Source organism: Phaethon lepturus, unplaced genomic scaffold (genome assembly GCF_000687285.1).
Source record: "Phaethon lepturus isolate BGI_N335 unplaced genomic scaffold, ASM68728v1 scaffold2984, whole genome shotgun sequence".
Lineage (NCBI taxonomy): Eukaryota > Metazoa > Chordata > Aves > Phaethontiformes > Phaethontidae > Phaethon > Phaethon lepturus.
The window spans coordinates 10,143-26,538 of record NW_010532508.1 but is presented as its reverse complement, the minus strand read 5'-3'; the positions used below and the strand labels follow the sequence as shown (position 1 = coordinate 26,538).

Genomic DNA, 16,396 nt, shown 5'->3' with positions numbered 1-16,396 from the left:
GAGAATTCTTTTGTATACATGTATTCTTTGCTAAGTTATAAAAGAGCATGGTCCTTTGAACCTGATTTGTGATTGCTTTCTAAATCAAATAGTCACATCTAGGGGTGTAAAATGCTGCAGTCTATGTTCTCGATTCGAGATCTTTTGAATCTGATATTCTGTCATACTTTTTTGCACAAATTTGAGTCATGAAGGTATGGCGAGATAGAAAATTTGGTTTATATTTTTTCTTTTCCTCTGTAAATACCTCGTAGCAAAAATAGTTGTGGTCTTTAGATCTTGTAAGAGATCATTTGCACTAGCAAGAGAGATTCAGAGATCAAAATAGTTCCCACCCTAATTAAACATATTTCAGAACTTAAAGGGGGAATGTAATTTGGCTGATAAACACTGAACACCACAAAGGAAAATGAACTCAGGAACTCTATGTTTGTATAATCTCATTATTGTTACTGATCATTAATGTGTTATGATGACTGCATTTTATCCAGTGTATGAGGAGCATAATAGATTTCTAAGTCATGATGTATTTATTAATTAAAATAATATCCAGTAGTTACTTTTTCTTGCTTTTAGAAAATGGAAAACTTAGTGTGCAACTAGTACAAACACCCAGTCTTGCAATGATGCTGCCAGAAGGTATCTTTGATGGAATGCAACAAAAGAATCCAACACTCCCTTTAACTGGGCAGCACTTGGAACATCCCAGCTCTGTGGGAAGGGGATAAGACATGTTCTGATAACGACAGGTTCACACAATCACAGACCAGTTCAGGTTGGAAGGGACCTCTGGAGATCACCTGGTGCAACCCCCCTGCTCAAGTAGGGCCACCTAGAGCTGGTTGCCCAGGACTGTTTCCAGATGGCTTTTGAATATCTCCAAGGATTGATACCACACAATTTCCCTGGACAACCTGTGGCAGCGCTCGATCACCCTCACAGTAACAACATGAGAAAGTGACAAAAACTTATGAATTGTGCCATAAGGGATGGCTGGATTTCACAGATGGTTATGGGAAAATTCTGTGAGGGCTGGCCATTTCTCACAGATAACTAAAAGACTATATTAGGGACCTTTTGGGAAGCATGGTCTTTCAAGGGTCAACAGCACCTATGTGATTCTATACAAATCAGAGATTACCTAAGAAACAATATCAAAAATACCAAATTTGGGTAAAGGTGTAGCAAAACTGGGACCAATGGAGAAGTAGTAATCAGAGGTGGTTGGTTTGCTTGAGAGGGAATGAGGTAAAGGGGAAAAAAAGGGAGATGGGAAAAGTTCCCTGAGGACCTGTCAGCCTCACCTCTGTACCTGGGAAGATCATGAAACAGATCCTCCTGGAAGCTCTGCTAAGGCACATGGAAAACAGGGAGGTGATGCAAGACAGCCAGCAGGGCTTCAGAAAGGGCAAGTCCTTCCTAACCAGCCTAGTGGCCTCCTATGATGGAGTGACCACATCAGTGGACAAGGGAAGCGCTATGGATGTCATCTATCTGGAGTTCTGTAAGGCCTTTGACAGGGTCCCTTACAACATCCTTCTCTCTCAATTGGAGAGAGATGGATCTGATGGGTGGACTGTTGGGTGGAGGAAGAATTGGTTGGATGGTCATACCCAGAGGGTCGTGGTCAATGGCTCAATGTCCAGATAGAGATCGGTGATGTGTGGTGTCCCTCAGGGGTCCATACTGGGACCAGTACTCTTTAATTTCTTCATCAATGACATAGACAGTGGGATCAAGTGCACCCTCAGCAAGTTTGCAGACAACACCAAGCTGAGCAGTGCGGTTGACACACCTGAGGAACGGGATGCCATCTAGAGGAACCTGGACAAGCTGGAGTAATGGGCCTGTGTGAACCTCGTGAGGTTCAACAAGGCCAAGTGCAGGGTCCTGCACATGGGTCGGGGTAAGCCCCAGTATCAGGCTGGAGGATGAAGGGATTGAGAGCAATCCGGCTGAGAAGGACTTGTGGGTACTGGTGGATGAAAAATTGGACATGATCTGGCAATGGGTGCTCGCAGCCCAGAGGGCCAACCGTCTACTGGTCTCCATCCAAACAATTGTGGCCAGCAGGGCGAAGGAGGTGATTCTGCCCCTCGACTCCACTCTGGTGAGACCCCATCTGGAGTCCTGCCTCCAGCTCTGGAGCCCTCAGCACAGGAAAGACACGGACTTGTTGGAGCAGATCCTGAGGAGGCCACAAAAATGATCAGAGGGATGGAACACCTCTGCTGTGAGGACAGGCTGAGAGAGTTGGAGTTGTTCAGCCTGGAGGCTCTGGGAAGACCTTCTTGCAGCCTTCCAGTACCTAAAGGGAGCTTAGAAGAAAGATGGGGACAGGCTTTTATAGCAGGTCCTGTTGCGATACGACAAGGGATAATGGTTTTAAACTAAAAGAGGGCAAATTTAGACTAGATCTAAGGAAGAAATTTTTGACAATGAAGGTGGTAAAACAGTGGAACAGGTTTCCCAGAGAGGTGGTAGACGCCCCATCCCTGAAAGCATTCCAACTCAGGTTGGATGGGGCTGTGAGCAACCTGATCGAGTTGAAGATGTCCCTGCTCATTGCAGGGGTGTTGGACTATATGACCTTTAAAGGTCCCTTCCAACCCAAAGATTCTGTGATTCTGTGAAAAGAGGGAAGGAAGGGGATCTAAAGGGTAGCTGATGATAAGATCAAGGATATTTAGGGTCCTTGTCAGACATCCCTGTACCCAATTGCAGTAGGTTTCAGTAGCGAAATGAATCTATTCTTTCCACCATCAGCTGATTTGCTGTCATGGCCAGGAGGGACCTTGTGTCCTCCCTTGTGTTGGGTGGAGGAAGCCTGGGAGCTTTCTTCCTGACACCCACCAGGGAATGCTGGGATGGGACAACTAATATCTGATCTCCACAGCCTCCTGCAAGAGACGGAGGCAGTCCATACCATTGATCCACTCTTCTACATCAAAATTGCACTGGTAAATAAATCAATTAAACAAAAGATGAAGTCAAACACCATATTAATGCTCTTAAATTATTTAAAACAAGACCATAATTACTGAGACTACTTTTTTCTGATCATTCTACTGAAAGATGAAATGCGATAAAAAGTCCCCATGACAGCTTTACATTGATTTTGTACAATCTTTTTTCAGATGTGTTCCAAACAAAATCTATTATAGAGCTGACATAGGAAACTCAAAAGCATTTTTCTATTTCAGGTACACATCTTCTTGTAGAGAAGGCTTCATACATCACACCTCTCTGCATGCTAAGAAAGTATTTTTTTTTGTTGTGTGACAAAGATCCAAACAAGGAAAACAAAACTAACTTTTGCAGAAAAGCTGTATTGCTTCATGGGATTTTTCCTCAGGAAAGCTATACCTGGTATATATTCTCAGTTTCATGATTCTTAGTCTGTGTGCACCTCCTTTTCTTACAGTCAAATTAAAAGTACGCAATGATTTTGGCATCTTGGAACAAAAACAAGACACATCCCTTTACAGATCTAGCTGAGAAATCCGAGTAAGCCAACAGTTGCATTCTCCATCACTATATTGCACACAATAAAAGATATAGTATATTCTTAAGCCACTGCCATTCCTGCTTACTTTTTATTTTATCAGCGTATTTCACAAGAAAATTAAATCCACCATGAAACTGTGAGGATACATACTTAACATTACTTTGAAATAGGTGGAGATCCTGCTTTTGACAAGTCAGTGGTCTGCACAGTCCCCAGGAATAAAATTGTAACAAACACTAGAATAGTGGGAGGAATTGATGCACCTGACTGCTCATTGCACTTGCCATTGTTTTTCAGTATTCGATGTCCTGCTGCAGGAGAAAGAAGGAATCCAAACCTCATTTTATAAAAGAAAAGATGTAATATGTAATTTCCAGCAATAATGATAAGCAAAGAGGTCCCTGCATTTCCCTTTCATCAGCTGCTCAACTGGCAAATTGCACTGTACCCTGTTCCAGTTTTCACCCCATCCTGAGCCATGGCAGTAAAGGGTTTGGAAATTCAGTGAAAGTGTGAGAAGAAACTGTACTCTGACAGCAAAGGACTCCATGTCTTTTAGAAAATTAACTGCTATGCCAAGAGCTGAGTTAAAATCTAGGAACTGTGTGAGGAATTATCTGAGAATGACGCAATACTGAACAGCAATTTTCAACAGTTTCCTTTGCCTTCTCCACGAGAGTGATACAATTAAAATAATCTTAGTCTTATTGAGACATGGAGATGCAAAAGGCAAATTATGTTTACTGGAGCAAGGAGACACTGGGAAAAAAAAAATCAAGTAACAGAGTAAATTATTTCAGGGCAAGATTTTATTTAATTGGGTCCTATGTTTCCTGGACCAAAAATTCTGCTCTGCTCATGTTTCCAAGTGAACACTGCTAGCAGAGAAAGCATTTTGTCCAAATACCATTTCTGCTAGATTTATAAACCTCCACTGAAGATTAAGCCTCATTTCAGAGCATGCTACTCTCATCTGAGGCTGTAAAGATCAATGGTATTATCGAAGCTGACAAAGCTTGACCTCAAAGTCCTGAGATTTGACATGGGAAGGGATGTAAAAATACAGATCATTTGGGGTGACTGTGAAAATGGTCCAGGCTGACAGCAAACAAGCCCATGGGTGACGGGATTTTTACTCACTCTCTGAAACTTATTTTTGCTTTTTAATGAAATCCGTCATGAGATCAGATAAAAAAATTGGATACTTCAAACATGCGGATGTTTGGCTCATCAGTTTTAGAGTCTAAAAACTGCTGATCAACAACTTATGGAATGGAAACGAACCTGTTGTACCTACAAGTTATGAAACAAGACTATTTATATAACACACAAAAAACCACAGTGACGAAAACCAGATTCTTACTATGACTAAATCAAACACCAAAGTGCGTTTCTCGAACATCCTTGTGAAGCACCCAGCTCCTGGAGACGGCAGTCACAGGTGAGATGAAAAATAACCATAGAAATAACAGCCCTATTAGTGCTGCCAAGATATGGATGAAATAAAAATGGCACCCACACTCTGCAACATCCTCACATCTGTAACAACAAACTTTCACAATGAAGTTGAAGTGGCAGGAATGGGACTTACCATCAACAACACCCTCCTGAAGAGGTCCATATCTGCTGCCTCTGTGAGCAGGTGAATGCTGGTAACGTCTGCCCCGCCACGGTCGGCTCCTAAAGAAACCTGGTTTGGATCTCCTCCAAAGCTAGCGATGTTCTGCTGCACCCACTTCAAAGCTGCCAATTGATCCAAAAGGCCAGCGTTTCCGCTCGCCTCAGGAGAACCTATTGTGGAAAATAAATAAGTCTGAAAAGAACTAAAATTAAACATTTTAAGTTTTTATTAATGTTACATTTTTAGCAGCTCCTGCAGCTAAACCTTGACAAAACTGACACCGGAGCTTAAAAGCCTGAAGTGGTCTTTTATAAAGTCATCACTATCTTAATAGACTCCATTTCAGCTTTGACCACGCCAAGAATTTAAAAGAGCTAGAATTCAGTGCTATAGTTACCATGTATTAATTCATTATTACCATCATTAATTCATTAATCCCTTGAAATAATCAGATGCTTTGAAGACTTCCCTACCCAAACAACCAAAAGTTTCATATCATAAGCATGATGCAAAGCCAGAGTAGAGGGCTCTGCGGTCTGCACCAATACTTAGGCTAGGATGCAACTAAGAGTAATTAAACATTACTCTGATTAATTTTCAGTACTTTCAAAAACATCTGATCAACTCTTTCTCCAGATACCATTCTGCAGGAGTTTTTTTATACAAGCCCCCTAACATAGCATTAGTGTATTTCATTACAAGACCAGAGCAAGCTAATAAAAATACATAGAAAGTTAACATAATTAGTGGTTCTTCCAAATGCAGCCTTGGAGGTGCCTAATTGACTGTCCCGATTATAGGAAAATAACAATTTGAATTCTAGTCTTAATTTGGACATCTCATGGCAGGAGACATTAATCCAGGCTCAAGTACCCATAAATTGAGGCCATGAGATTATTTTTCTAAATAAATAGCTTGATCTTAAAATTAATTAAAAGCAAACAAAAAAATCAGTGTGTTTGCCAAATGCAATCAACTGTTTCCCTGGAGTATACCTAATTGCATCTTTCTGCTTCCTAGATCCCTTCTACACTTACCTGCCTAACCAATCATTTATAAGTCACATCATCTTTCATTTCTTTACACACATACAAATACTATTTTATAATCTATAATATCTCAATATACATCCTTTGAGATTGACCTGTGCCTAACTGATTGAGATCTGAATTACATGTATTCAAATATTTGTTCCCATGAAAACAAGAGAAAAATAATTAATCATGTACTCTCCATGCGTAGCTATCACCACTGAAAAGACTGCTTTCTTTTCAATGCTAATCAGTGGTAACCTGATACTTTGATTAATAGGAAACTAATGCTGAAAGCATCTAATTATGCAAACCCTTAGGCAAGCTTAATTTTATATCAACAAAAGCAGAAATAAGTAATTCCTACACAGTCCCTAAGAAAGGAATAGAAAATTATTATTCACTGTCTACTTCTATTCTACTGTCTACTCCATCTACTGATGGAGTCATCATCACTGGAGGTGTTTAAAAAATGTGTAGATGTGGCACTTCAGGACATGATTTAGTGGGCATGGTGGTGTTGGGTTGACGGTTGGACTTGATGATCTTAATGAATTACTGAGGTATCATAGAGACCTATTTAAGCAGCAGAATAGAATATAGAGGAGACCAGACGATTGATAGCCTTGCAGATGTTACAGATACCCACATCATAATAGCCATCACCATGAGTGCCCTTTGAGTGGGACAGCCAAGAACAAAATGGCCCCAGAAACTACAACCTTCCATCTACACCCATAGTTTCAGATGATCAGGCCAAGCCAGTGAAGCAATGGAGGAAAAAACTTTCCCTGTTTTAGTTTTTAGGGGATTTTTAGTTTTTTTCTGCACACCATGACAAGTTCCCAGGGTTCTCAGTCCAGCAATAAACCCACTCTACACTGTTAAAAAGGAAACCTCATTTCAAGGGCTTGCTGCATGCCTCATGAGACCTCCCCAGAGGAAGTGAAATCCATGTAAATGTTTTAGCCACACAATGTGCCTCATTACCGGTATACTAAACAACAAGACCGAGGAAGGAAATATAACCAGTTCCTTCTGCCCTGGCAAAAACCTCAGCCAGGCTGTGAAATGCACCACACTGGCGAACAGATGCATGCACAGACATTCACAGTAGTTAGACCAAACGAAACACGTCTGCCAGGAATCTTTTCCACTGCTTGAGTGATAGGCCTGGATAAAAATCTCATAAGCGTTTTTTTTGCAGGAAAAGATCACATTCCTGGGGACCACAGGAGAATGAAAAGAAAATGGTGACCAGAAGGAAGCAAACAATGACAAACATATGCATTTCTATTATTACCAAACTGGAGAACAACAATAGTGTTAAATTTAAGCATAAAGTCATCCTGTTTTATATGACTTCATGGACTCTTAAAAGAACCAGGCCTAAAGACGTGACTGTCTTCTCCATACTCTTGCCATCTGTATCACTAGCAATTCACCTTAACTTTTCTGGGTGCAAAGTGAGAGGTAAAAGCACTAGTAAGAATGTGCATCACTTTTCACAACATTAATGGGTAATAGCAAATTAAATTAAACATCCTATATACTTAGAAGAATAAGAGCTCTTTCTGCTTGCAAAAGTCCTGCCAATGAAAGACCAAAACAACAGCAAAATAACTAACAAACCCCCCCACCCAAAAAAAAAAGAAACTCTGTTGTTTTCACTACTCTTCCTCCCCAAAAATCTCCATTTAACATCTTCATTTCTAGTTTTGCAATTTATAACAAGTCAACATGAGAGGGTTGAGCATTTAGTTGGACAACGAAATCGGTGTTGCTCACTTTTGTTTGTAACTTCAGGGCCTTCTAACAGTCCTGCTGCTAATGTCCCCACAGTCCTAAGGGTGAGATCCTGCCCCATTTGAAACTTATGGCAAAACTTCCAAAGGACCAGGATTTCTCCAAGTCTTTCAGTAAGAACGGAAACATCACTGGAATATCATTTGAATCTTGAGAAAAAACTTTATAGTGTTTGACCCAGCTTGATAACCTTCACTGAAAATCCCCAGTGGCTACTGGTCACGTACAGAAGGAGCCAGAGGTACTCTACCAACCTGTGGTGGAGCAAAGAATAAATCTTGCAGTGGGAGCATTGCTCACCAGAATGGGTATGACTGAAAACCCATGCTGACAGGGAGCCCGGTGCAGATATAAAGACAGCTCATCACCCCCACATGGACTAAAGGGGATATAAGGGAGACAGGAGTGTGGCACCGAAGGAATTTTAAGGGATTCCTATGAATGTGGTGCTTAGCCTGCTCCAGTGACTCTTGCAAAGAACTTTTCCTACTTGCTCCAGTTACCTCTGGAGCAACAGGATTTTCCCAAATGCACACCAAGGGTTTCCCCCAGGGGAAGAGGCCAGGAAAGACTGCACTTGTCCCTGGCTGCAGCACAGAGAAGGAAAGGGCCTCCGAATACTCCCTACTGGTAATGAATCACCTCTATTTGAAGGTTTGTACCAATGCAAATTCAGGTACATTCAGCTCATGACCTGACTTTTTGGGACATGCGTGCAGATGCCCATGAAAAAGAGCCTGGAGAATTTTTCTGATCCCTAAATTATGGGCCATCATATAAATACTGCTATACAATATTCAGCCTAGCTACCAGTTTCCACTTAGGAAGAAAGCTGGGTGAGATTCACAGGGCTGAAGGAGGTTAATGGGTAACGCGTGGGCAGGGCTGCGTAATGGAAGCTTGCACAGCAAGTATCCACGCTGCATTAGGCTCTAGCTAAAGTGAAGCCATGGTATCACTTTCATAAGCATCTGGTTTGCACTGGTGAAAACAATGATTCTTTCCCCAGATACACCTGTTACCAACCTCATATCTAAATGAGTAAGGAGTTTGTAGTGCCAGGTCTCTAGTTACTGAATGAAAAACAGTCTTTGCTGGGAGTGAGCTTTGAACAAAATTGCACAACAGCGAAAGGAAACAATAACCCATGGTTGCAGCTATAGCCCCAGACTAGGCAAAATCCACCCAGCATCACTAGCAGTAAATACTCAAAAGAATCATGAGGCAAAGTATGTAGGTCCTGTATTTGCAAACATGGCAAATATAACCTCCTAAAGGTTATAAAGGTACTAAAATATCCACTTGAGAGACCAAGGATTGCCACGAGACCGATGGAGCCAGAGCTCCACTTGCAATTGTTGCATTTTCTCTCCATGGCTCTCTACCTTAAATTCCCCAACCACAGACAGAATTGAGAGATGGTAGAAAGAAAAGTGTTCCTTAGTTGCTTAAACAGGCAAATCTAATAAATGACAAAATGAAAAAAAAAAATCCCAAAACCAAAGGTTTAGGGAGATGTGAATGTGCTTTTCCATGTGTAGGTGCCTCTTTGCACAAGATAAAATCCTGTATGTAACGGGAATTTATATAATTTTTAATCGCAATTGGTATTAGGAGGCAATAGGAGAGCAAAAGCATTCTTTACACTAGCATAGGGGGAAAGGATGCAAGCACAGAACACGCGAACGTGCAGTCACATCCAGGACAGTAAAAGGGGCTAAGAGAATTCAAATTAAACATGCCAAGTCCTTCAGAGGAGACATCAGGTTGAATTACTGAGGGACCAACCAACTGTCTTTGTGCTGTACTTTCCATACACTCATGTCCTTCTTACCATTAACCTGCAGTTATCCCTCTCTGCCTCTTCGGCATGCTGACATGGGCACAATCAAGCATTAACAAAATTCCACAGATGGAATAGCTGGAAGTTGGAGACATTGCAAACCATATCCACAATGATAGGCCACTGACATTAGCAGGAATTTTAATGCCTAACCTATTTTCATGTGCGTCTGCAAAACCCAATATCCACAGTTTCATCTGCAAACAGAAGTCCAGCCAGTGCTTTGATATAGATGCTTGGCTTTTGTTTGATCTTATCCTTGTTTGTTCTTGTCCCTTTGCCTCCAGTCTCTCTCCTTTCTCTTCAGATCAAGTGCCCATCACTTCTTGGCCATTTCTCCCCCAAAAACAGTGAAAGATACAGGTTCCTCAACTTTAAAAATAACTTACTTTAAAAAAAAAAAAATTAGAAACACAGGTGTTACAGAATGCAATTTTGTCTATAGTTGTGTTTGTTCTAGAAATCCATGACTTACCAGTACTAAGGAAGCCAAAAACACCGACCCGGTAGTTCGCTGTCACAACAATGACGTTACTGACGGCAGCTAGGTATGATCCATCTATGGCTGTCTTTTCCGCCTCAGCATTGTAACTCCCTCCGTTGTGGAAGAACAGCAGCGCTGACATATTTTTGACCTGCCGTGACAACCAGGTTAATGTTTCTGTAGCCAACTGCTTTTGCAGGTCACTGATGAGAACACAAGCATCTTACCCACTAACATCATCTAAGCCATTCATAGCTCTTTAACAGTGGCCATAATGAGGGGCTACCTGGCCATTTGTCTAGAATTCTAGGGCTGAATTATCCATAATGACCTATATACCATTAAAGAGGACACTATTTCCAGTATAAAGAAGATTTAATGGCACCACTGTGTTCCACCAGCCAACAACTCTACCAGGTTAGCTCAAGGCAGAACCCTCCTACTGACTTGGCCATTGAGCATGTGGTGGGCTTGCTTTTGGTGTAACATGTCCGCTTTACACAAACCCGTGGGAAAAGCTGAAAAAAGTGGGAAAAGCTGAAACAAGTGGGAAACAGGAGAAGAAAAAGGCCTCTTGGGTTGTTTCATCTTCAGTAGGACTAACTCAATAGCTGTGCAGAGCTACTTCCTACTCTCCAGTCTTCAGTGTTTAAATACTGGCTAGCCTAAAAAATCTCATTTGACAAGAGTTCTTCCTTGCCTCTTCACCCCACATGGAGGTTTTCCTCTACTAGTTATATAGAGGGGTCCTGCAGAGAGAACTTTATCTCAGCATGGGAGAGACTCACCTCCCATGAAGCACAGAGGGGGTCTGCCCCAGAGAATACAGCAGGACTCTCAGGATGGGAAGAAGCTGGTGCCCATATTACCACTCCTTGCAGAGCTACCCAATTTTGTGCAGAAATGGAGGCTTTTTCTCAAAGGACCACCACATCTGGGTGGACTCTCTCTGCACACACAGCAGGGCTGCCGCTGCGTGACAAGCACAAAAGCAGAACTACCCAGGATACCTCAGCATTTACCAGCAGATTACAGCTCTGTCAAGATAACACTTAGAAGAAATACCAGTGAAACATATGAAGGGGTTTTCTTTTGGCTTTTTCCCCTTTTTTTTTTTTTTTCTCCTTTCCTGCTGCAAAAAGCAGAATAACCTGCTCCAAATACTAGAAAGGTTTTTTCAGAGTGTAATCTCGATTTTCCATTCAGCACTTTCATGTCCTATTGCCCACTTCGGGACTCTCCTGAAGGAGGCTCCTCTCTCCTCTGCTGATCAGCAGGTCACACACACCAATTCATCCCGCTTTCTGCTTTGGCAGATGGTGGTGTTTTTCAAAGAAGGGCTGGTGTCCCCTGCAGCAGCATCACAGTACGTCTGAGGTTTGTTTTTCCCTGCAGCTAGAGGGTATTGGGCTCTGTTGCCGTTATTTTCTGGATGGAGCTTAGCTAAACACAACAGTCCCATCCGCTCTGGCAAAGGATGTCTCCAGCAGAAACTGTCTCTACAGGAGAAGCGGCAGGGAAGTGATGGTTGCAGCCTCCTGCAAAATGACAGGATAGGAGGCAAAGTCCCCTCAGTTGCCCTTAATTGTGTGTGCTCCTCACTTATCTATCTGAGAATCACTTCAGAGGCTTCTTGTAAGCACAATGTTACCAAGAAAACCCCAGAAATTACAAGCACTGAAACATGCTGCTCGCTCTCAGGAACTTCTGCTCCTGAATAGAAATTGCCCAATTCACAGTGTCTTGTCCCCGGTTCCCATTTCTGCACTGCATGCAGCAGAGAGACATGGGGGGATGGAACAAAGAATGAATCTGTGTTGACATGGAAATTCATTCTAAAATACAACCACATCAACCCATGTCAGCTAAAATGATGTTAAACATGATGCTGAGCCTGCGTCGTCCTGTCAGCTCAGCATGGTGAAGCCTGATGTTCTAACTAGGCATCTCCTACCTATCCAGCAAGACCTCCATCTGTCCTGTAAGTTGTATATTACATTATGTGGAGCGACTTTACACAACGGTCTAAGTGATGAAATGCTTAAGAAAGGAAAAGATGGGAAATAAAAGTTTAAAACAGCAAAACAAAGCCTGTTGCAACAGATACGGAGCAATTTGGGGGAAGATTTAGCACTGGGGCTGCGCCTAATGCCAAGTGTCTGGATGTAGCCTTCCCATTTCTAATCTGCATCAAGCAAATACAGATCTCTCTCCTATGTAAAGGTAAACTATCATGAAAAATAATTAGGGTTTTAATCCCAAGGCATTTCAATCTCAGAGCTCATGGATTTGGGCATTGGAGATGAAGGCTATTTAACATAATTGCCTTCCCATTTCTTATTAGCTGTTTTAACAGCCTCGCACAATTATTTTCATGCTATAATTGAACTGTGCCTCACAATATGAGATGTTTAATATCACCTATCTATATATATATATTTGGTCGCCAATTGATTTTTTACTATACATTAGCTGCTGGATAATTTATTTTGAATATAAGTGAATTTCCCCTAAGCCTTGTTCTCAATCAAATTCAATGAAACACTGCAATTAAATCTGTGAGGCAAAAGAGCTGTCAAGGCAGAAGAAACACAGGACCTCTAACTAAAGCCTGCTGGAGTCAGTCTCTTCACCCCCCACCACTTGGTACCAGGCTTAGATGCAGCACCGCCAGCGTCAGTGCCAAGCTGCAGTGGGGCACACGTGGGGCAATGCTGGGCAGAGTGGGGCCAGCACATTCCTCATAGACAGGCCATGTCTGCCACATAGCTACTGCCCATTGCAGCATTTTGCTCCACACTTAGCAACAAAACACAGACAGTCGCACTTTGAGGTGTAAAATCTGTGCAAAGACTTCCAGCTGGGGCATGGTCAGATGGCTCCTGCTGGCTTCGCTAGCACAGGGGTGTCTTCTACAATAGAGCCACTGGGCTCCCCAGGTCTCACACCTGTAGGGGCTTAGGTCCCATGTGCAAACCCTCAAGGGGTTCCTTGCAGGAACCTGCAAGTCAGCTGGAAGTCTGAAAGGCTTTATAATATTCAGAATCATCTTCTCCTTCCTCCTGTAAAACATTTAATGAGCTACTTGGCAGGGATAGATTTAAACTCTACCGAGCCAGGCAACACCAAGTGCTTTTACTACTGTACAATATTGCTCTGTAAAGAATTGAGTGCAACAGGGATGATGCAATGAGGATGAGAATAACACATGCAGGGGATGGGACAAGAGGAGAGAGGGTGCACTTTCTATTCTTATTTAGTGAAGAGTTTCAACTCTTGATCTTACATTTGAGCCCTTTGCAAATCAAGCTGAAGCACAGCTTTACTTTGCTAGTGTGACAGGTAGCGATGGTTATAGGTGGAAAAAAGTCTCTCAGAAGTGCCAGTTTTATTTGGAGGGTTATGCGGTACACATAGCTTTGGAAGCAAAATGAGGTGATGTCATTCACCTTCTTCACTGCTTGACAGTTAAGGAGTCCTTTGGTGGCAGGCAGCAGTCCCCGCACCGTGCTCTTGATCAGGCTCAAAATGCTGCTGAACGACCTCTGCATTCGCTGCTCTCCAGGAGGTTTTATATTCAGTATTTACTAGTTAATTTAACTTTCCATGGGCTGAAAACATATAACTATGGCTTTCTGTGTGAGTAAAAAATAGAGCTCACCACAAAAAGCAACAGGAAAATGCCATGCCTTCTGCTCCCAGCTACTTCTGCAAAAACAGAAGTTTTGGTTCTCTCTTGGGCTAGACTTGCGCATGTGAAACTGATTGACTTGACTGGACCTACTTCTACCTTACACCTCTACACAAGACAAGAGGGATTCAGTTCTCAGTACCACTAAGGAGAAAAGACAAGCCCATTTAGTCTATCAGACAGTAGAAAATACAGTGCTTTCAAATAAGTTGCTTGAAAGCAGCACTTAAGCAGATCTGGCAAACTGCCTGGGACAGTGACCTGATGTTTTCAATAAGTGATAACTGCACTCAAGGCAAGATGACGGTCTGGTGCTGCAGGGAGAAAATTGCTGGTCTTTCTGATTAAAAGAACCTTCAAGGGACTCTGTGTGCTGCTGTCACATAGCTAGACCAGCTCTTTGCAGTATGACAGACTCATAAATTTCTATTATACCTACTGTCACCTTCTGAAAATTACCAGTACTGTGGAAAGAAAAACTCTGTTCCTGTGCTCTGGGCCCACTCTTTGATGGGATTCACATGTTATTCAGCACCTTTATCCCCAGCTGCCAGGGGTTTGGCCAATCATCTAAACTTGGCTCTAACTTGAAGCTTTATTTTATATCTGTTTAGAATGAGAAATTCAAGAGCTTTCAAATGACAATTTCTCAGATTGTACCACTGGCCCCATCATCTTTAAAATATCTATTAGTATGCTCTGTGGGCTGGGCACAAATCTAGCATTGCTTGCTACCCTCATTCTTCAACAGCTCCCACAGATGTCAACAGGGGAACAGTAAAGATGAGGGTGAATAATCCCATCTGCTGCTGCTTGACTGGTAGTGTTGATGTTGTATTGCGTTATCGTCTCCTGGACAGTCTCATTTCAGGGACATTGCTATCGCAGTCTTTAATTTCTCCTCCTTTGCTGTCATTTTGTTCTTGTGCTTTGTTTCCCTCTTTGTCCCTCTTTTATTTCTAGCTTTTTAATTTTCTACCCTCCTACTTACCCAAACACAGCTCCCTGGGAGCCTACAGGGAATACTCTTGCACCAGTACAAACAACAGAGTGCCTAATTTAACCTTGCAGGGCTTTGTGAAGACCACATGAAAAACAATCATTCATGCCAATTAAAAGTGCTTTGAAAAGACACAGTGCTCAGCTACAAAATAATTCAACTCATCTCCTACTTACAGTGGTGGCAGGAACAAAGACATTCAGATATAGGCAGTCTTCATTGACAGAGTGTGATGGGGCCTCTCCATCTCCTGGCTGCCAACAAGTTGCCCTAGAGACACAGATTGAGAAAATTACAATCAAAAGGCTTGTACCCTTTCCACTGCTGCTATTTTCTTACATTTTGATGCATTAAGTTTATACAGTCTTTAAATCTATAGGTCTGAATCACATTTAAGACTATGCCCATCTATACCTCAGTAACAAATACGTGCGTTTGTATACACATATACAAATGCAAAAAACACATTGTATTTTCAGGTCTGTAATTCTTCCCTCAGAAAACCAGCACCATTTAAAAAAGATTAGAACTTGAAAATAAGCCTTCAGAAAACTCACACTTTACATAAACTGCACAAAATTAGCACCAGATATAAGAGGAGCAGGACGGGGGGTCTCAGGCACAGGTTCCCCCTGCTATTGCCTGCACACCTATGTAATCCACTCTTTTGCTGAAATGCCAACTATTTATTTTAATTTCTGATAGTCTGTGGGCTACATTTATTTATATTGACTTTCATTTCTAACAGTCTGTGGAAAATATGGTAAGTTTAAAAAGTTAACGCATTTTTAAGACTGTTTGCTCTAAGCATCGTAGCAGACCATTAACAGTGCTCAGAAATGTTAAAAGTAACTTTTCAATAGGAATTCAGCCAGCCAGCCACGTACAGAAAATAATTTTCTGGCCATCGTCTGTATGAGATTCATACGGTTGAGCTCTCCAAGAATCAAGTGGATGACTTTTGCAGTTCAGACATAAGCTATTTTGAAGCCAGTTCCTTCTACTTCACAACCATATTTATATCACATAATGAGTTATAGAAAAGCATCACAATTTATTAAGGAAGAAGCCAAAAGAGGCTATTGAAAAGACAGTAATATCTCAAAGAATTATTTCTAAATTATCATTTTTAATGCCCTTGTAAAATTTTACACCGACGGTGTGCAGAATTTAGTAGAAAACTGCAACAAAGAGGACCAGCTTTAATGCAATTCTACAAAATCTTTCCATAAGGGAGGTTCCCAGGACGGTGATATCACTCAGTAGTTTTTACACTGACATAGAGAAGCACATCATCGCCAACCAAAACTGCTCAAGCAATTTTTGGCAGACAAAATACTAATGCCCAGGTAGGAACCCGGCCAGGACAACAGGTCTAACACTATTAATCATACAGCTTTCCACAGGGCAGC

General features: G+C 41.9%; 1 protein-coding gene across 1 annotated transcript in view; it reads right to left on the bottom strand.

Annotated features, from left to right (window-relative positions):
• The window catches only part of TG (thyroglobulin), a gene marked incomplete at both ends in the record, with an annotated part of 81,137 nt that overhangs the window by 58,405 nt on the left and 6,336 nt on the right, over positions 1–16,396 (bottom strand). Inside the window, 3 exons of the mRNA XM_010284843.1 lie at positions 5,100–5,299; positions 10,285–10,444; positions 15,161–15,254. Coding sequence (XP_010283145.1) covers positions 5,100–5,299; positions 10,285–10,444; positions 15,161–15,254 — 454 coding nt within the window. The remainder of the gene's footprint in view (positions 1–5,099; positions 5,300–10,284; positions 10,445–15,160; positions 15,255–16,396) is intronic.